At 40.1% G+C, this 21,075-nt stretch overlaps 1 protein-coding gene across 1 annotated transcript; it reads right to left on the bottom strand.

The window, feature by feature from the left end:
* Positions 1–4,494: 4,494 nt before the first annotated feature.
* On the bottom strand, positions 4,495–20,768 carry fes (FES proto-oncogene, tyrosine kinase). The gene is made up of 18 exons (XM_069693593.1): positions 20,480–20,768; positions 19,579–19,752; positions 17,039–17,135; positions 16,699–16,882; positions 15,875–16,012; positions 15,658–15,777; positions 15,373–15,495; positions 13,948–14,143; positions 13,152–13,232; positions 12,099–12,308; positions 11,581–11,703; positions 11,416–11,469; positions 10,695–10,813; positions 10,437–10,531; positions 10,156–10,279; positions 8,038–8,195; positions 7,778–7,900; positions 4,495–7,636 (listed from the first exon to the last, which is right to left on the bottom strand). The coding sequence occupies exons 1-18, from the start codon at positions 20,702–20,704 to the stop codon at positions 7,494–7,496; spliced, it is 2,487 nt and encodes an 828-aa protein (XP_069549694.1). The 5' UTR covers positions 20,705–20,768; the 3' UTR covers positions 4,495–7,493.
* Positions 20,769–21,075: the final 307 nt, after the last annotated feature.

Genomic DNA, 21,075 nt, shown 5'->3' with positions numbered 1-21,075 from the left:
TCTGAGTGACACAAAGAACATTCTAGATGATATCTGTTTTCCTTCTTCAGCACTCATTATGTAACACTGTTGGTAGTTTCCCCCGGGGTGTGCTAAAGAATGATGTGATTTATACACTCCAACTGAACTTTGTTATGTCAGACATTATTTGTACAGCTTTCCCAACCTCACAGACAATTAGCTTACCTAAATCTACTGTACAGGGCAGGTTAAATAAAGATTTGTGGGAATACGACTTCAAAAATGTTTTTGTTGTTGTTGTTTTCGCAGAACTTGCAATTTTTGGGATCTTATTTTGCGAACATGTCTGCATGCCACGACCAACGGGTGTAAAACTTGTTAAATTAGCCAGACTGAGAAAGGCTGTAGCAGAAAACCGCCTGAGCATGCAAGGGAAGTTTATTTGTGTGGCACATTTCAGCAACTAGGTATAAAACATAAAAGGCATCAAGACAAATCGTAAAAGCAACATATAGAAATTAAGAAGTTAAATAGAAAATAAAAATAAGAAATACAACAGTAAAAGTTGCAGCACAGTGTAAAAAAAACGAAATAATTATTGGGCCAAGGCAAACAGAAAAGTCTTCAGCCTTGATTTAAAAGCTGACAGTTGCAGCAGACCTGTAGTTCGCAGGAAGTTTGCTCCAAATATGTGGAGAATAAACGCTGAACGCTGCTTCTCCATGTTTAGTTTGGACTCTGGGGACAGAAAGCAGACTTCTGCCAGTCGACCTGAGGGCTCTGCATAGTGCATAAATGCACTGTAGAAGCAGGTCACAAATGTATTTTGACCTTAAACCATTCAGTTCTTTGTGAGCAATCAGCAGTATTTTTAAATCAAAGAATTCAAGGAAATACATTTTTATAAATCTTTTCGAAAGTTAGTTCAATATTATATAATAATCCACCCGTAATGTGTACAGTATTGTAAATTTTGCTTTGGAGCAGAACTCTTTTTTAATGTTTTTTGTCTGTTTTCACCAGCAGCAGTCCTGGCCAGAATCGTTATGTTTTCAGGTTGTCCATCGGTCCATCCTTGTGCCCCATTCTCTGTAAAGTGATACTTCATCTCATGAACACCTAAGGGAATTTCTTCAAATGTGGCACAAACATTGATCTGGATGAACACTTCTATAACCCAAGAATTCATACAAGAATTATGACAAAATTGCACACAAATGTCCATTAAGATATAAGGATGAAGTCACGACACTTACATTCAGGTCCAAAGTCAACTTCCCTGTGAAATCATAATATTCCGCAAAACCCTTTTCTGTCCATCATTCAACACCATAACTCAGGAACAGAGGGGGAGACTGTGACCATCAGAAACCAAATTGGTGCCTGAGTCTTAGGTGTGAAACTGTGGTGATGTTTAAGATCTGCTGTGCTGTGGGGTTAAAGATGTGCGTGAAATATCCATGTTTAAGAGTTTGCAGCTTCTTTGCAGAAACTTCCATATTTGAAGCATCGTCTACTGTCACGGCTATAACTTTGTGTTCAGTCAGAAACAGTTTTCTTGGTCAAATCCCATCAAAGTCTTGACCACATAGATTATATGAGTCTTGACAGATATGGATGAAAACTGAAACTTGACTGGTTGGCACAGACATACAATCACAATGCAGCACTTCTAGTTCTTCCTGAGATCAGAAAACATTTACTGTCAAACGTGACGACATTGGCAAGGATCACCCCCACGGTTCTTAACTAAAAATGAGTCAAACATTCAGCAGATGAAAGGCAATATAAGGGATCATTTTGCCCTCTTAGATGACGGAAACCTTCTGAAACACAGAGTACCCAGTCTGGCAGCATTGAGGCATAAAGAGAAAGAAGAATGTGGCTCAGTCACAAGATCACAAGATCACATTTAAAGGCCTGTCACAGCAGGCATCCACCCTGCTGAAACACCCTGTAAAAAGAAGCCCTGCTATTATTAATGAATGCTGCAGACAACACTGCGGGTAAAGATCAAACTGTTCGCAGACTATATTGAATTTTTTCTTTTAATGAAACATTGCAAAACAGTTTGTATTAATAGTTGTCTGTAAAATGTTTAGCATTCAACTCAATTGATTCAGAAACAAAACAATGTTGCTTAAAAAAAAACATTTACACCCTTGAGTGGTTGAACATGTGAGAGAAGAGCAGTATGGTGGTTTCAGATCTTATCTGTTCAAGGTATTTTAGCAACGTCCCTGTCACATGGCGCGGTAGTCTCTGCCTTGGCGGTGCAGAGCTCTGAAATGATCCTGCTGAAGATATTAAAAGCTCCTGTCAATCTGCAGGTAAGTGTGACACAGATCAGTGCACCACGACTATGCAAACAAATAGAGCTTATCATTGTTCTTCCTTCTCTTTATTCAGGCATTGTTTTAAAAATACTGTAAACCGGATAGCCCACATGTTATCATATTTTTTTTTACTGGTTTCTTTTAGAACTTGTGGGAAAAACTGATGATGTTTTGGATCAAATTTATGCAAAAAACATAGAAAATTCTCAAGGGTTAACAAACTTTCAAGCACTACTGTTAGTGCACCAATATCTTTTCCATCATCTGCACAATTTTAGTCACCCTGTCAAAACACAGACACACAAGCCGTTGAATCACTTCCATTGTTGTCTGAATACTAATGTAAAACACTTGGCATCAATTAACTGCTTTCTTCCACAGGACTGAAAGATATTTTTCATTTGAAGCATTACGCATCTCATCTTTCATCTAAGTTACACCACACCTGTCTATTGCGTAATCCATGATACATATATTAAATATGATGCCAACATTTGAAATTGATACTGGTGCAGCTTTTGAAGTAATTGTTTTCTTAAGCCACCTTCACGAAAACAAAGTGTCAATCCAGCTGCTTGCACATTGACTGCAGGCTGGAGAGTGTGACCAAAGAGAAAGGTATTTCTCGAAACCCAGCATGCACAGACAATCGCTGTGCACACGGCAAGATGTCGCAGAGATATAAGCGTGTAGTCACGTAGGCAGCTGCCTGTTGGTGACAGAAAACTACAGTACACTCCTGAAGCACATGATGGTGACACTCAGATAACCCTCAGCAGTATTGCAGAGGAGACAGAAGTTTTTCTTTGTCAAACAGTCTCACATGGCCGGTCGGGCAACCTCAGGTTTGCACACTGGTCGATCCAGTCTGCATGTGACTGGTATCACTCAACCATATGTGCCTCAGTCGGCTAAATAGGGGACTCTAACCTGCAGTGTACACATAGGACTCCATTATGTAACCGCTTTCTTTCTTTATTCTTGGATCTTTTCAAATTAGCAAAAGTAAACAATGCTGATTTTGTTGTGTGAAGTTGTTATTACATTGTATATTTTTTGTTGTTGTTTTTGTACACCAAAAACCGTTTCCTTAGATTTCTTTTTTTTTGGGGGGGGGTTTGATTGGAAAACTAAAGTGTTATAAAATAAGAATTCCTATTTCAGACATGGAGTTCACATTATTTCACACTTACAGACACCAATTCATATAAAGCAGATTATTTTATCTGGTGGCCTCTGCTTATGACAGATTTTTCATCACTAAATTCAAGTTTTCTTGACAATGTGGAGAAAGTGTTGCACTGTAAAAATCATGTTATTCATTACTGTCTGCATCAGACCTTTAAATAGTGATAATCTTAAAATCATGCATATAAAAAAACATAGTTGTGTGGGTTTGGATATTTTATGGCTACTGGGTGTGGCTTTGTGTTAACTGTACTGTCAAGACAGTTTAGCTCAGTTCATTAGGCAGGTTTCTATTCTTCTTTTGTTTGGTCTGGAATTTTGAAAATTATGTTATCATTAATTCACACTTTTATGCACTGTTGAATATAATATACATGCTTTTACATGATTATTATTTAAGTCCTTGACTTACATTTTTGATTTGTTTCATTCATCAGTGTATTTTGTAGTGTATCATTGTAGTATAATAAAACCTGAACACTGTTTTCTCCTGCTGTAAAATGAAAGAAGGGCTAATGTTCAAAGTGGCCTGCTGTTAAGCTTCCACTTCCTGTTCCTGCAAACAGCATGATAGAATACATCTCATTACAGCTGACCAATCAGAGCTCCTCATGCTGCTCTTGATTGGAACGAATACTTTCATGACTTTAAATCCTACTAGAATTAGATAGTTTGGCATTTTAAAACATAACAGGTAAGTATTTAGTTTAATGTAATGATAAAATGTATCATGTTTTTTTCAATGAAGCAACTGAACAGAAACCAATGAAAACAAAGTAATGCCTCGTGGTTGTTTGCCACCAGTCAAGTTGCAGTTTACATCCAAGCCTATTAGGATACAATATATGTATTAAAGACTGGAGTCCTTATGCATTTACCTGCTGGGTAAATAAAGGTGATTGTGACAGAACATATAAAGTTGTTCACAGTAGACAACATTTCAAATATAATGCTGCTGCAAAGAAGCTATAAATTCTAAAAGCATCGGTTGACATTATTTGTATTTTTGTAAATATTTAATGAAGTACACAAACAGTTTCTATCCACATTTGACAGGAACAAGTTTTGTCTACAAATAACACTGACAAAGGTGCTTCATACTTATCATTAACAAGCATTTGCATAAAAACTCACAAACAGATGAGATATTCAACAACCATACATATAACTAGCGATTGGGGTCACAATTATAAATCCGATATTATATATGTATTAAATATCAGATGGGGAAAATGTATTTGTCTTATGAACCAGTGGATTGGTCAAACTGTCAAAGCAAGAGAGAGATGAACTGAAATGATGAGTGTTTTAGGTGGAGAGAGGTAGTAGCTACTCTTTGCATATTTTCTAATACATGTTTTGTTACCGTGGAGCCAGATGCAGATGAATGTTGGCTTTAACATCATAAAACACATGTGACAACTGAAAGCTACAGAACATGCTCAACTGGTGAGGTTTCAATTACTAAAGAATTACTGTTGGATGAATGATAACTGACAGGCGCCACACCTTCCTCACCACTCATTTCTCACCTTAAAAATGACTTGCATTGACATAGAGGCCTGGCTGGCTGTGAGTGACATTCACTTTCATTGTGTGATATTTGTATTTCTGCTTCCACTTCATTCAGTCTTGAAGAACTTTGAATTGGTGATTAGTCAGAGCAGTTGCACAAGTCTAATTTTTCTGTTTGTAAATCTGGAGAAACCATTACTAAGTGATCTTAGACAGATGATACAGAAGTTGTGCAACATTATTTCAAAGTACTGCACCTCTGCATTGACAATTTCCTGTTTTCATTCTCTGTAGGATTAATCTCAAATTGGATTAAAAGCATGGAATCTTGCAGCAGGTAAAAATGTCTTATGTCTGCAACATGAAAGGGATTATCCATGCCAATGTCGGTAATCCATATTAAATGAGGATTAAGGACAGAAAATTCAAATAAATTCCAGAACAATTACAATAATCCACCAGTGCAACTCTGACACTGAGCCAGGATATCCAGAGCCAGACAGCAGCATCACAGTTGGAAGTGTTTGTTTAGAGACACGTAACAGTTCACTGTAACCTCTCCATTACCTAACACACCCACAAGGCTTTCATGAGATGTGTCAGTGTCACTAAACAATGTCACTTGCCCTCTCTCTCAACAAAAGGTCAGAACAAAGTTTAAATGCAACTGATTTGATGGCTTTTGTTCTCACAGTCATAAAAGATAAGACAGAATGACTTTTTTGGCAAATGACCTTTTTATCAACTATGTCCAGTCCAACCGCTGCCTAGGAGCTGCTTACGTCTGAGCTGTTTTGTTACTAATACAGCGGGAAAATAGTTAAGCAAGGCTACAAGTCTGATAGCTTGTAAGGTTTTCATCCTCTGTGCACTTCAGATTGCCTCCACATTAAACCATGTAGTGTCACCGATTCAGTATCGGACGAAATGTGAAATATGATGCTATACTATCTCTCCTTCTGTTCCTGAGTTATGATGTTGAATAATGGAGAGAAAAGTATTTTTTCAGAACATTATGATGTTGCAATGAAGTTGACCTTTGACTTTTTGGATATAAAATGTCACCACTTCATTATTTTATTCTATTAAACATTTGTGTGCATAATTAGCATATGAATTCTTCAGTTATGGCCACAAACCCTTTTATACAAAGTCTATGCAACAAATATGTTTTGTGATGTCACAATGACCTTTAACCTTTGACTACCAAAATCAGATTAGTTCATCCTTGGGTCCAAGTGAATCTTTGTGCCACATTTAAAGAAATTCCTGAGGTATTGTGGTCACAAGCACGGAACAAGCGTGGAAAGACAACACTATTACAGTGTTAAAACTTTTTTAAATTTGACAAGGTGCTCGCAATAAAAACAGGCTGATGATGACATTTCATCACCTTTTAAGTTGAAAGGTCAGACTTAGCAAACAACTGCTTGTTTATCCCGTAGATAAGGAGCCAAATTAGCATTCATCTGGAGTTGTGTTTCAGGCCCCCTCAGGAATTTACTGCAAGTCCAGTATTCTTGTTAAAAAGCTTTTTTGATAAAAATCCAGCTGCTTCTGGAAATGAGTGTGATGAGATTGAACCACAAATAGCAAATTTATGGGTGGTAAAACCAAAACAATGCGCTCAAAGATGCTAAAATACTCTGTAGAGTTTTTTCGGTATTTGCTGATAACTCTCTGTGGGTTTGTCATGAATTAAATTACCCTTAAAAAGATAATACCAATTTCCGTTGCATTACATTAGGTGGAGTTGCGTTTGGGACTCCACAAAAACAGGTTCAATAACATCATTGTTACTGACTGATTGTTTTAAGGCTGTCATTTCATCTGATTTACAGTTTTTATTAAGCAGAGGTAAAAGTTGTTGTGGAGTTGGGGTGGTGTCTAATGTCTCTCTGGCCTGGTGATTTGGTCACAGAGTTTTTGTCATTGAAAACTCGACCAAGTGTCATTTGAACCTTACAGTTGTGGAGATATGACTGACTGAATTAGGGATTTTTTTTTTCAGGTGAATATATAAAAAGAATAGCCAAAAACTTCAGGGAATAAATGTACATTGAAAGAAAACAAGATCGTGAGATCAACAGAACAAAGATCAGCAGAACAAAGAACAATCAGGCATTTTAAAGTTTGAAGTTTATCGTTAAATACTCAGCACCTCAAGGGTTCAATACTGGCAAACAACGCAGAAGTTTAGGAAAGTCTTCACAGCCTTGTCAAACAGCTTTTGCAGCTGTGTTGAAAACAACCTTCTTAAAAGGGACAAAAAGGAAGGGAGCAAGTGTGCTGCCATCAACTGGCCAAGACCTATTTTACAAATCCACAAAACTGTTTCAAAGTTCGTTTCCACAACAAAAAAGCCTAAAAATAAATATTAACTATGCTATTTTATTTTATTTTCCCTCTTTCAGTTCTGTTTCAGTGTAAATACTGGATTTCAACATATTTTAAGAGGGATCAAAATACAAACCAACTATGATGAGGCTTGCATTATGTCATTTTGTTGTATAAGGCACTTAGCTCAGCCCGGACTTTTTTGAAAGATGGTCTGTTTTTGGGCTCGTACTGCCAGCAGCTGTTCATAATCTTGGATATCTCTGCAGGGCAGGTGTGTGGAGTCGGCATACGGTACCCTAAAACAGTCAAACAGATAGTGAAATGGTGTAAGCTCAGGGCACACATCGGTGACAGAATAAAGCACAATGGAAGAGCAGGAATTTTCCTTCATGAACACTTTGACACCTTATCTCTAAGTGCCTAATATGAGTCTTTACCTTTCTCCACCTCGTCTCGTGTCTGTTGGTTGGTCATGCTCGTATAAGGCGTCATTCCCATGGAGAAGGTCTCCCACAGTAAGACACCAAAGCTCCACACATCACTCTCTGTGGTATAACGACCTGGAAACAACAGCAGGGGGCAGCATTTGCAAAGCCACAGACTCAGCTCTTTGTCAGCTTTTAATTGAATACAGGCAGAGTGAAAGAGGAGAAATGTTTCTGTTTGTGACTGAAGGGCAGAGGCACTCGGGGTGTACCGTAGTTCAGGGCTTCAGGAGCTGTCCATTTGACAGGGATCTGTCTGAGGCCGCCCTCTGCAGAGTAGACACCGTCATCCTGCTGACGGGACATCCCAAAGTCACTGATCTTGACCACGTTGTTTGCTGCAACCAGACAGTTTCTAGCTGCAAGGTCCCTTAAAAAACAGACATGACAGAGAGAGAAAGATGTGAGAGGGATGTGCACGTCGGCTGATGAAAAATGGATGCAAAGACACAAAAACATCATGCTCTGTACGGGCAACACAGTGAGAGAACAGACAGCACTACAGGAGTGAGAGAACAGGCGCTCTTGTCATGTCTCTGGTGTTGCGTGTGAGTGCAGTTTGACATGCAGTGTTACAGACTGAGCAGCTACCAGCCGCCTGCTCTGACCTGTCCCCGCTGGGCAAATTGTACAGTGCTTCTGTAATGAACCGGATATCACAACCTCCTTCTCTCCAGAGCGCCCACAACCTTCACTGATGCCTCATCCACAGCTCCCAGTCGCAGACCTCCTGACACTACAAAAATCTCACATACAGCTGCATTTACCGCATTTTGACAAAAAATTACTGTTTCAGTTTTATATGTGTTTGGATCTCAACTCTTTCACTTAATACGAGCTTCGAAAACAATATATTTTCTTTGTAGGCTGCTGACAAAAGCTCGTGTTTGATCTTTATAACCAGCTCCTGTTCACAGACTCGCATTCTTTTGAGGTTGTGTGTTTGTGTTGCTACAGTCGAGGTTGTGAGCCAGTTTTTCCTCCTGCCTTATGAAAAATATTCAAAGCTCTCATCACACCCATTTCAGCAGCCTTGCATTGACCCCCTGTCTATTTTACAGCTGATTTTTTATTTTTTTATTGTATTACTAATATAAAAGAGTTTATAAGGCTCAGAATGGTTTAGCACCATATTAACCTGACAGTTTTCTCATATATTCAACTGCTGCCTGAAGTCATCAAGCACCACAGCGTTCATTCTACCCTCAGTTAGGACCTGTCCATTCATACCTGAGGTGCAGTTCATGTTATTCTCCTTTCCTGTTTAAATGTATTTAAATATTAAATGTTTACAGCTTTGGTCATTTCATTGTTTTCACTCTCTATTCTATCTTATTGTATTTCAAAATGCCTCTTTGGAAACTTGTAAAGTGTTCATCTGATACACGTAAGTAGATACTATGAAATAATAAGTTTAGGGTAGTTAATTTATTTCTTTTGAATGTGAATACACTTATTATGAGCTTGTTTGGCCACATGAATCTGGCAAATTAATGCAAAGTAATCACAGCTGTGTCGTTTTCATCCAAGTAAACAGAAACCGTAGAGCTAGAAGAGTATTCCTCCAGCTTTTATTTAAGGAAACCTTTTATCCCTGTTTATTCAGTTGGTCGTTTCACTGCTACATTAACATATATGGGGAAGTGCTGTGGGGAAAGTGCAATTAACAATTAGGTGAAGTGAGCGCTGGGGAAGTGAGTGATGCTTTGTATTATGTGTCGTAAAGGCTTGGAGATCCATTTTCCTGCAGCTCGTGCTGCTCTTGTTCTTGTGGCAACTACTGCAAAACGAACATGTTCTAAAATGCAACTAATTTGTTTTCACTGGAACCATCATTTGTCTGACGGACCGCTCTGCTGTGTTAAATGTGTTTCAATTTATGCTGGCTGTAGATCTACCACACTGTTTGGAGGAATATGGACTTAATGGATGATTTTTGTCTTAATTTTGTGTGTTTGCCTTTATCACAAATACTGCATTTTTGTTCGGCCTTGGACGGTTTATGTGAAGGAAGTATAAAACACGATGTATACTCCAGTGTTGGAGCAGGAATGAGGAATTTCCTTGTTCTAACTGTGCAAAAATAAAACGGACTCTGACTGTGACAAGGTGGCTTGTTGCTGAACATTTAATGTTCATGTATGTTTATGAAGAGAAGGATTTGTTACCTTTGCAGACCCATTGCTGCTGTGTTTCTAACTTAAGTTACGATATAAAGTCACAATGTTACCTGTGTCTAATTTAATGTTTAGAAATGACCACTGTAAATTGAACTGTCCCTTCAAATGTAGAGTCGGGTGCAATATGCAAACAGTGATTGATTGACCAACCTGTGGATACACTTCTTGCTCTCCAGGTACTCCATGCCAGATGCTACATTTTCTGTCATTTTGACCAACATCTCAGGCTTCAGACTTTGACCTTTGTGGCGCAGGAAGGAGATAAAATCCCCACCTTGAAATATGTAGAGACACAGACACGCACACACATATATAATGAGAGAGAGATGGAGGAACAAAGTGCGCAGTAATAATGGTGCAATAAATCTTTGACGCTGTTGGGTAATAAAGCTGAACGATATACAGATGAAGTCTAACAGGATCATATTTACCTTGAACGAGCTCCATGATGATGTAGATCGGCTGGTTCTGTGTGCACACGCCAATCAGCTTCACTATGTTTGGATGGTCGTACTGCTTCAGGATCCTGGACAGCAGCAAAGGGGAGGATGTACAGAGGTGTATGTGTGTGTCTCTGTGTGTGTGTGTGTGTGTGTGTGTGTGTGTGTGTGTGTGTGTGTGTGTGTGTGTGTGTGTGTGTGTGTGTGTGTGTGTGTGTGTGTGTGTGTGTGTGTGTGTGTGTGTCTGACCTGGCTTCCATCAGGAACTTCCTCTTGTGTTCAGGTGCTAGGTTCTCCTTACAGGATTTCACAGCAACAGGAGTGTTATCAGAGCGTAAACGACCGTTGTACACTTCTCCAAAGTTACCCTGTTCAGATAAACACCAACAGGATCAGTAAGAATTTTTAAACTGGCTTTTCAAACTAAGCAGCGCACACATCTAACCCAGCAGCAAATTATTCAAGATATGGCAACCCCACACCAGGTTAAAAAAATCCTTTGATGAACAACTGCATGCGAACAATGTTTTGACTTTGATAAGCATGGGCATAAATTTCAAGCATTCTTAAGTGTTGAAACTGAAACATACTTGTTCAGTGGTCATTAAAATGCCCTTAAACCAAAGTACCAAGTATTGATAAGATCAGCAGGGAAGTTAAATTTAACGCATAGGTTCCATTTTTTTCAAGCTGATCTTATTGAAACATTATCAGACACTGAAAAGATGATTTGATGCTGAAGAGCATAACCACTGTGCTAAAAAACACATCAGCCCTGCTAAAATTTAGAGTGCATTTTTTTTTTTTTTTTGCTTGAAACAAAAACTGTGAATTTCGTTCACCATCACCCACACTGAAAACATTTTTCTGGATCTCTCATGGAAGAAGAACAAAAGGCAGTGAAATAAAAAAAAATATCTTTGCTTTAGCAGCTCTATGTTTTTTGTCAACAGATGTCAAGTTTACCCACCCGTCCAATGAAGTGTCCCAAGATAATGTCATCATGTTCCAGGACCCACTTGTCCTAAAGGGTTAAAAAGGAACCGTAAGACACACAAGAGGAGAGAAAAGAGAGTTTGAGGGAAATGTCATTACTCTGTGATGACAATGGAAGCACTGTGTGTCCCAGTGTTACCTTGGGTACTGGTTTCTTCAGCACGATGTCAGACCTCTTGGTGACAGACTGTCGTGAGGACAGTAGATGATGGATAAGCTGTGGGATGCTGTGGAAGCCTTCTCCATCCAGACGGTACAGACTCTACCGGCACAGAAAAAGTATTTACAGAGGGAGGAAGATGAAAAACGTCATGACATGATGAAAAAAGGCACCATAAGAGAAAAAAATATTCTTTTAAATAATTATATTGTTAAAAATGAACTGTATTCTCATGTCCAAACCCTGTTTAATTTACAAAAAAAACAGGTAGAGAATAGCCACAAATGAATCACATGTTCCCAAAAATTATTCTTCCATATATAAAACCTTTTTTTTTTTTTTTTTTTCTTTCTTCCTATGTCAGTGGTTTTGATCGCTGGAAACATACATACATATTGATAATTATTTATAGGGAAATAAATAAGGTCAGAACTTAAAAGGCACAAATTGTGCCTTCACAATAAAAGTGCTCTGGTTCATAAAGTAGATTTACTTACATCTGTGTTCTGAATGAGGAAATGCTTGCAGGATCCATCCCATTGCACAGAGAGCACATAACCCTGTTTCTCTTGACTCTTCCTCACCAAGAAGTCTCCGTCATTCTTCAGCAGCTGTTGGACCTCCAGTCTGGGAATGGCGCCGTGGTACCAGTCCTGCTGCCCCAGAGGACGATCCACCTCCTGCACCGAGGTGGGGGTCGGCAGCACCTAGAGGCAGGAAGAGAGAAAAGCAGGAACTTAAAAGCTGACACAACTAATGAGACAATGAGAAGTGATAAAAGCTGGATTTTAGGGTGATTCTGGGGAGATTATATGAAGATAGTTCAAAGAGGAGTCTGTAACACTTTAAAGTCTAATCACGCCACCCTTCATGCCTCCAGGGCACCGCAGGGCTGGGAGTTAGAAGGGAGACGTAGTTCACACAAAAATAGCAAATAATTTATACTTGGGGTGCATAACATTAGAGACATAAAAATATAATTTGCTTGAGATGATCTTTATGAGTATGCACACAGTCATTCTAATTTTTCTAACAGATTAAACACTGAAAGAATGATTGCACGAAGCCTTTTCCTGTTGAGAGTTAGCGTGCAGCTGGGTCATGGCTCCCTGTGTGCTACTGTCTGTCAGCGATGATTAAACGATTAAATGTAAACTGGCTGCCTGGGAAGTAAACTTAGTTTTAGGTCGAGCAGAATTTTGAAAGTAGTAACTCGACCGACAAAGCTGACCTCAATAAGTTCCAGGGTGCCATGAGGACCACGAGACCCCAAAAGAAGATTGTGTGCCTGAGTGAGCTCAACCCTGCAGAGGATATATTTTGGTTTTTTGTGTGGTAAGATGTCTGAGTGCACAAAAACAGGCAGTGCAGTTGGAGTTAGGAGCAAAGAGGTCCAAGCGGGAGGAAGGGAAGTGCCCTTCAACTGGAACAAGTGTCCTGCTAAAATGTGAAATGTGGTAACATACAGTTGAATATAACCACTAGTTCTCCATCTGTCATTGTTTGGTGTCAACTATTGTCTGTTGATTGTAATTTAGAGATGAACTTACCTCACATTTGGGTTTAAACAGGCCACTCAGATTGTTTATGATCCCGTCCAGTAGCAGTTTGGATGAGGACGGATTGTGGTCCTGAAGAAAAAGATCCGAAGCTCATCATGTTTGTCTGTAATGTGACATTTTCACTTTCCTTTAAGTAGCTTTAAGGTTGTCAAAACATCTTCTTACTCACTGACAGTATTAGCTTGTTCCAACTTTGTGATCTTTATGATGACTATATGATCATTAATCAGAGAGAAACTGAATAAGGTTTGGGGACAAAGCATGAGTTTGTAAAGACAGACCATAAAAATGCACTGTTCTGGGTTTGAATACAGAAAAGAACTTTCTATAGTCACTTTCAAAATAAAGTCTTACGGGTTGATGTTTAACATAAAGAATGATTTACAACAGTTAACTCTAGCAAATATTTCTAATACACAGAAGAATAGATGTGAGTCATTTTTAAATAATGAAAAATATTGCCTTACTTTAGCGTCCTGTGATAGATGGGTGTCAGTAAAATTAGCTTGATGATGTTTCTAATTCCACAATGACCAAGAAGTAAGCAAGATACTAAGCTCAGGATTTGGACTTGAACTGGGACTTACTTAACCAAGTCTTACTAGTGACTTCCAAAGCAATAACTTCTCTGAAGTCCAAACAGATTTCATAATTCACTCCTTGTTTAGAGAAGAAAGACTGGTGTTGATTTGCAACACAAATTATTTTTATGCTAGACAGAACTAAGCTGATTAGGAGCTAGTCAAAGAAAATAGGATGAAAGAAAGCAGCAGAGAAAACATACATTGCTTGTGCTGGGTGAAAGTGAAACAGTGTCTGTGTCCAGTTTCAGAGCAGAGGGAGGCTCTTTGCAGCCAAGCTTGTCTAGTTTCGTCTTCAGAAGAATCCTCTGAGCCTCCAGCTTGGCTCTTACGCCTTGAGACAGAGCAACCTGCTGCCGGCACTCCTCCATCGCATGTCTCTTGCTGAACTGGTAGACCCTGGACGAAGCAGAGTGCATCAAGGAAGATTAATTATATTTGGGTTTTAGAGTGAGACAAAGGGACTCTCAAGTCAATACACAAGTGACAAGAATAAACAGCACAAATGACATTAATAAAATGCCTGTTTGTGCAGGTGTGCAGATGCTTCCTATTGATTAACGCAGTCAATTAGTGAGCTTCTGTAGCGACAGCTTTCTCAGCTCTCATCCTGAATTGTTTGCATGTCAGATCTATAAACCTCAATTGACCCAAAAGTCCTGCAAGTGAGAGGAAACAGCCCATCAAAAAAATAAGAGCAGAGCGTATCGTAGGTCCTTGAACCTCATCAACAAGGTTCAGTAGAACAGCATGGCTGGATTCACATGTTAGAAGGCCGATGGGGGGAAATCTGCTGTGGGACCCCCACTGCAATACCAAGTGGATATCCCACAGGGAGATTGTGCAGGGTACACCGTCCATCTCTCTGTGTGTGTGGTGTATCCTGCCTTCTTCAAGTTCCCATAAATACAGTGCACATCGTACACACTGTACTCCAAAGTTCCAGTGTTTGCCCGGTGAGCTAACTACCAGCTATTTGGATCGTTACATTCTGCAGTCATCTCCCAAGCAAAATGCCAAACCTTCTTTTATTTGCAGTTTTTCTTTGTAAACTGATAAAGATGACAAACTTAAAAGATGTCAGAGTATTAGTCAGGATAGGAACCAAAGAAGTACACGGAGGTCACATTAGGTCAGCTTTTCACTGTTGATTTACAAGAGGTTTCTTCAAAATGCAAACCAAAGGGCAACATAACCTCCACTCACCTCACTACCAACCACCATATGTGCTCCCCAGCTGCCCTTAATAATGACTGCTTTTTGCAAATAAACACCTTGTTGCCACTTGACCTTCAGGAGCTTTTTAGGGACTCGATCACTCCCACAGGACTGCAAACCTCTAACACCTTCCAACAGCCTCATCAACCAAGACAAATGCTCCATAACTCCGACCATATCAATGTATTATAATTCATAAAGCACTTACTGCCCCCTGAGACTACACTGGTTATTAGCTGCTGCACAGCCAACAGCACACTGAACCCTCCTGATCGGAAGGACTGCCCGCAGAGGAAAACTGCAGTAATGTATCTTCACAGCTTCCAAAGGCTGTGTTTTTTTTAAAATTTATTTCAAGCCCTCCTCTGAATACATCATCAGAGCCTCACTGATGTCTGTGGTCCACTCACCTCTGGCCCTTTTTCACACCTTTCTGCTCTTCCTCCAGCTCCAGCTCCAGCTGTTCAACAGAAGTCTGCTGAGAGCCCAGAGTCCGAGCCAGGTCCAGCAGCTTCTCCTCAATCGCTGTCAATCTGGGAGGAGAAGACAGAAAGATCACATGTGGAGAGGAAATAACTGATGCAAAGCAGTACGTGGGAAAAGGGACGTAAGAAAAACAGAGGAGGGTGAGTAAGAGGAAGTAGCCGAGACATGGAGTTTTGACATCTGAATAAGATTGCGTTGTTCGTTCTCACTTGTGCTGGATTGTTTCAAGTGTGAGGTCGTTTAGTTGGATCTCTTGGGAATTGAGCTCCTCAGCGTCCTCCAGAAGGCTACAATCAAATTCTGCACAAGCAGGAATCTCCCCCACAGACCTGCAAACACAAGCTCACAGTCCACAGTTTCATTGCCCTGCAGGGTTTAGCTTTCATGATCCATAGTTGCTGAGTAGAAAGGTTTGCCCCCGTCTACCTGTTCTGGTGGACGAAGCTCTCGTACTCTCTGTGAGGCTCAATGGCTGTTAGAGCAGACGACATCTCCCTGTGGATCCGAACCACTTCATGATGGAGGAGAGTGGAGTCGTCAAAGTACTCCTGCAGGATCTCCTTTCTGGATCAGAGGTCGGGGGGGGGGTAGATTAGAGGTTAGAGGTTTAGATTATTATGAAGTTGCAAACGGGGCATGTTTTGCAAAATCTGCCTTCAAACAAACTCTTACATCTGAGATCTGGCAGCTGTCAGTGAAACATTTAATGCCTCGAGCTCCCATATTTAGATCATTCATGTCAAGGTTTTGCCTCGTTGTCTTTCTTCTTTAACTTTTACGACTTGATTTTCATACATTTTATCTTTTGAAAGTAATGTTTGTGCAACTTTCATAACTTGGATGCTGAGGTTTTCTGGAGTCCACAAACAGGGAAAAGCTGTCATCAGTCATGACTCTCAGCTGCACGACTCAAAATTATTAACATAAAGTTACAGGAAATAGCTCAAAAATTTTGACTACAATGTTATGGTCGTAGAGAAGTCTCTGAAAATGATTCTGCACAGACTTCTTATTATAATGAAACATATGGCTAGTAATTAAATAATGTGTTTGTGAGCAGTTTTTCTCTGTGTGAGAACGAAAAGAAATCAACACATTAAGATGCACACACACTTTCTGTCTGTCACTCAAATACACACACACACACACACACACACACACACACACACACACACACACACACACACACACACACACACACACACACACACACACACACACACACACACACACACACACACACATCTTACAGTATGAGCACCATTTCTTGCTGCAGAGTCTGCAGCGCGCTGAGCAGTGCCGGCTGGATCTGGCTGTAGTGATGCTGATGGTAAACTTGAGCCGCTTTCACAGACATGACGTACTCATTATGGACTTCGTAGAGTCTCAGTGAAGCCTTTATGCAACGCTCTTTTGCCTTGTTTCGCTCTTTATCTGCACACACATACGTACAGGAAGGGGTCCACACATTTTGTCATGATCGAAATACACATCACATTCACACAGGACACATGAAGACAAAAAAAACAGACTGTGGCATCAGCCTGAAACTGATATTTGACTGAATTAAGTGATGCCAGGAATCCCCACCTTTACTGATCTCTTGGTACTTCCTCTTTGCCTGAGCTTCATCTTTCACAGCCTGCCTGTAGCTGCTCTTCAGCCTCTCCAGCTCTATGTGCGTCACCTGAAGTAATGGTATAAAAATAAAGAGAACATTTACAAATATTAATACAATGAGATAAATGATTAAATACATTTAAATGATTAAATAAAATAGATAATTGCCAGAAATCAAAAGCTAGGCTCAAAATAATGGTTTCAATTTTGCATTTAAATATATCTCAGATCCGGATCCTCTTTATGTTTCTCCCACAGAGAATAAAAACATGAAGCTGCCTCACCAAAAGATGAGTAGCACGTCAGGGAAGTAAGTGGGAACAAGCACATGAAGTGCTTTAAAGAGAAGTAAAGAAATTTGAACATCAACCCAGAAACTGACAGGAAACCAATGTATGGTCTTTAAAATAGGAGTAAAGCCACATAAAGCAGTGTGTCATCAGTTTAGCTATTAGCTGTAGACACGCTGTCTCATCTCCTGATCTATATTACACAGATTAAAAAGCAGTGGCCCTAAAATCGATCCTTGGGGAACCCTGCGAGGTATTTTAGAATAAAACCAGCAGCATGTTTTAGGTAGGTAGGTAGGTATTTACTTCATTAATCCCCGAGGGGAAATTTGTTCGCTTTTTACAGCATACATACACAGAAAATATGCAAAGGTGAGTGTGATTCAGAGAAAGTGATAGTGTGGTTTGAAGCTACTGCACTGAGTGCGAGCACTAGATGAGACAGGAAGTGGACAGTGGCCTAGTTATGTTTCGCTGCAGAGGAACATGAAACATGAGAAAAGAAAAGAAGAAGAAGGAAACTGTCTAACCTTTGTTGTGTTGCTGCTGACATTACTTCAAAATTCCCTGAATGCATGTGAAATGCATTGCTGTTCAAACATAACATACTTCTGTTTATTGTCTAACCAAGCAGTGATGCAATCAAAATTAAAGCTCTCTGGGCTTTGTCTGCACAGGAAAGTAAGACAATTTTAATTTACAAACTGCCTGACTCAGTTCGAACTGCAGACCAGTATGGATCGCCGAAAATGAACACATCATTTGCCTGATGTAATTGGGTAATAAAAACCCTGTTGAGCAGACACCAGTTTGAGATAGCACTCTTTCCAGACTATTGGATCTAATTTCCTTTAACTGCTTTCTATTTAAAAAGCTGCAAACATGTTTTCTATCCATAGAAACTAAATTCAAGTCGGTCGGACAAAATCCCTCGGAGGAGTTCGACAAAGTACAACGTGTAAGAAAATGGTGGACTTCCTGTCGAGTTGACGTAACGGTGCAAAGTAACTTTTTTGTGCGTCCAGGTGTGATACACGTGTTCACCGGATTTCATGAATTTAGGTAAATGTGGCCGCCGGGGGCATCTCTGTAGGGGGCGCTCTCGAGCCGTTTGGCCACGCCCACTCGCGACTCCACTAGAATACAAAATTTTTCACTGGGAAACAAATGTGTATCCACTTTCATGAGTTTATGAATATGATAAAGTCTCCAAAAAGGCAAATCACTTTACATAAGAATAATAAGGAACGAGAAAAATAATTCCTTCAGTAACAATAGGGCTTTCGCACCATCGGTGCTCGGGCCCTAATTAATGCACTAAACATCGAACTCATGTACAATGAAAGTCTGTTGAAGTCCAACAGTTGCAAAACTGATTCATAACAACTGAGACACGGATGCTCATTTTTTTTTAAATACGCAGAAAATGCAAACATGTTCAAACCTGGAAAAGTAACAAGCACCAACACTATTTTCCTTTGAGAATCCACTAAAAACAACTGTTTACTTTAGCTTTCACTGTAATTTGACTTTTGTGTATGTGCATGTCTGTCCATGTAAACTTAAAGTGAGTAAAAATGGTCAACCATAATGACATTAAAAGAGCAACAGTAATGATTTTTTTTTTTTTTAAACCCGGGGGAAGGGTCTTGAACCCCGGGACGGTTAAGTAGTTTTACACTATATGTAGCATTTATGGATGGTTGTGAGTTGCAGTGCAGTGTTCGTGCAGTGCCCGAAGTGGATGTCATTGCAGTAGGACTGGTTCTGGCTCTTGTGGGTGGTACTCAGGGGGGGAGTTTAAGTCTCGGACTACCTGTGTGTACGACTGTATCCTCTTATAAATTTGTCATAATAAAGATTGTTATTTACTGCTATTATCTGGCTTTGGACTCCTTGAATTGTGCACACAGTAAACATTTATTACGTTTATTACATTATTATTTATGCTGTGGGGACATTAATTTGCTTTCACATTGTGGGACTCTTTGAGTGCCCATAGTTTAGGGTTCAGGAAATGAATCTGAGTCAGTATGATATCCTGAGGTAGTGGAAAGGTGTGTGTGAGTGTGTGAGTATGTGTGTGAGTGTGTGTGTGTGTGTGTGTGTGTGTGTGTGTGTGTGTGTGTGTGTGTGTGTGTGTGTGTGTGTGTGTGTGTGTGTGTGTGTGTGTGTGTGTGTGCGTGTGTGTGTGTGTGAGTGCGTGTGCGTGTGCGTCACCTTATTGAGCTCCTGCCTCAGCAGGTTCCACTGTTCTGCGTAGGTTTTGCGGAGCTGCTGTTTGTCTCTGATGAGCAGCGTCAGTTTGCTGATGGGACCGTCCGTCAGATCCTCGGAGTGCTTTTTCATCACCTGGCTGAGAGACTCTGTCTGTGAGACCAGCACTCCCCATGACTGACGGACAGAGGCAAAGGTCAGAGACACAGGTCATTTAAATAACAATAGGTCAGGTAAACAACAGAAAATGAATGTAAATCACTCGAGAACACACACCTGCCAGCTGGGAAATCGCCCGCATGTTTTGATTTGCTTTTGGACCTGCATGTGTCTGTTTGTTTCTTAGTTCAAACTTTATCTCAAAAATTACCCAACAGATTTCAGAAACACTGGAAGTTAGAGCAGGAGCCAAAAACAAACCTGGATTGAGCCCACATGTGTGATTTTTAAAAACACGCCACGTCTTTGCTTATTATTCCTGAACTGTGAGGTGCAGCGATACCATTTTTTATTTACCAGGATTTTGCTGGTCCAAGCGCACACTCATCATCCTCCATTTTACAGAACAGCTTCACTACACCTGCTTCCACTTTCATAGGCAGAACATATTAAGTGTTGTCCTTATCAGTCCCCCTCTCTCGCTCTCTCTCATGATAATACAAAAATATAATAAATAGCTTCCTATTGTGGAGACTTGGAGGCAAATCGATTTGCTACCCCAAAAAAAATCTTTGTCTGGAAAACATCGATGCTGATGACCATCTTTTTGAAACATTTGTAAACTCAACTGAACAATGAAAACATATTATAATATATTGTGCAGTGACCCTCCTTCGCTGGTCTGACCGGTGGTCGCTGATGTTCATTTGATGTTTCAGGTGCAGAGTGATCTATGAGACCTCACCTTGTTGAGCTGGCTGATATAGTCCAGTCCTGTGCTCGGCTGAGGGCGGTCCAGCTTCTCCACCATGGCATTCATGTGGTGCAGCTGCACTGAAAACTCCCGCTCACTCTTCGCTCGCTGACCCATCCACTTCTTCATGACCTCCATCAGGTGAAGCTCTGAGTCCAGCAGCCGCATGACTGCAGCGTGTGCCTGTGGACACCTCAGATCTTCCCCAAAACCCATCTCTGGATAATTACACTCTCCTTCTGCCAACGATTAGTTGTCAGCGTAAATCCTACAGCAGGTTTGCGTTCTCATGCGTGGGGCAGAAACAGTGACAAGTCGAAGCAGCTGCTAATGACCAGGAGTATTTATTTCTCTGGCTGTAGTGGGGTTTCACTTCCCCGTCAGTACAAAATGCACAGACATATGTATGAGGCGGCACTTCCCCTTTATGTTTGAATGTGGTTTGCTTGTAATTGTAATTTCACTTCCATTTTATAAAACGACTTCACCCGCACAATAACTCTTCAACTTTAAATGATTGTTGCATAGTATCATGATCAAAACACACCATAGTTGTAAATGTATAACAAACACAAATAAAATGCAGA

Source organism: Brachyistius frenatus, unplaced genomic scaffold (genome assembly GCF_029030835.1).
Source record: "Brachyistius frenatus isolate BFR_SWC_R1_liver_20210118 unplaced genomic scaffold, ASM2903083v1 Contig_15, whole genome shotgun sequence".
NCBI lineage: Eukaryota > Metazoa > Chordata > Actinopteri > Embiotocidae > Brachyistius > Brachyistius frenatus.
Note: the sequence above shows the minus strand (reverse complement) of the source record. Positions and strands in the feature narration are given on the sequence as shown.

Excerpts from the sequence above, each read along its gene's own strand:
- fes (XM_069693593.1), bottom strand. The coding sequence starts at position 20,704 with ATGGGTTTTGGGGAAGATCTGAGGTGTCCACAGGCACACGCTGCAGTC. Across the intron at positions 15,496-15,657 it reads CTTGAAACAATCCAGCACAA|ATTGACAGCGATTGAGGAGA; the intron begins GTGAGAACGAAC and ends TTCTCCTCCCAG. Across the intron at positions 10,814-11,415 it reads TGGGACACTTCATTGGACGG|GGTAACTTTGGAGAAGTGTA; the intron begins GTGGGTAAACTT and ends TTATCTGAACAG.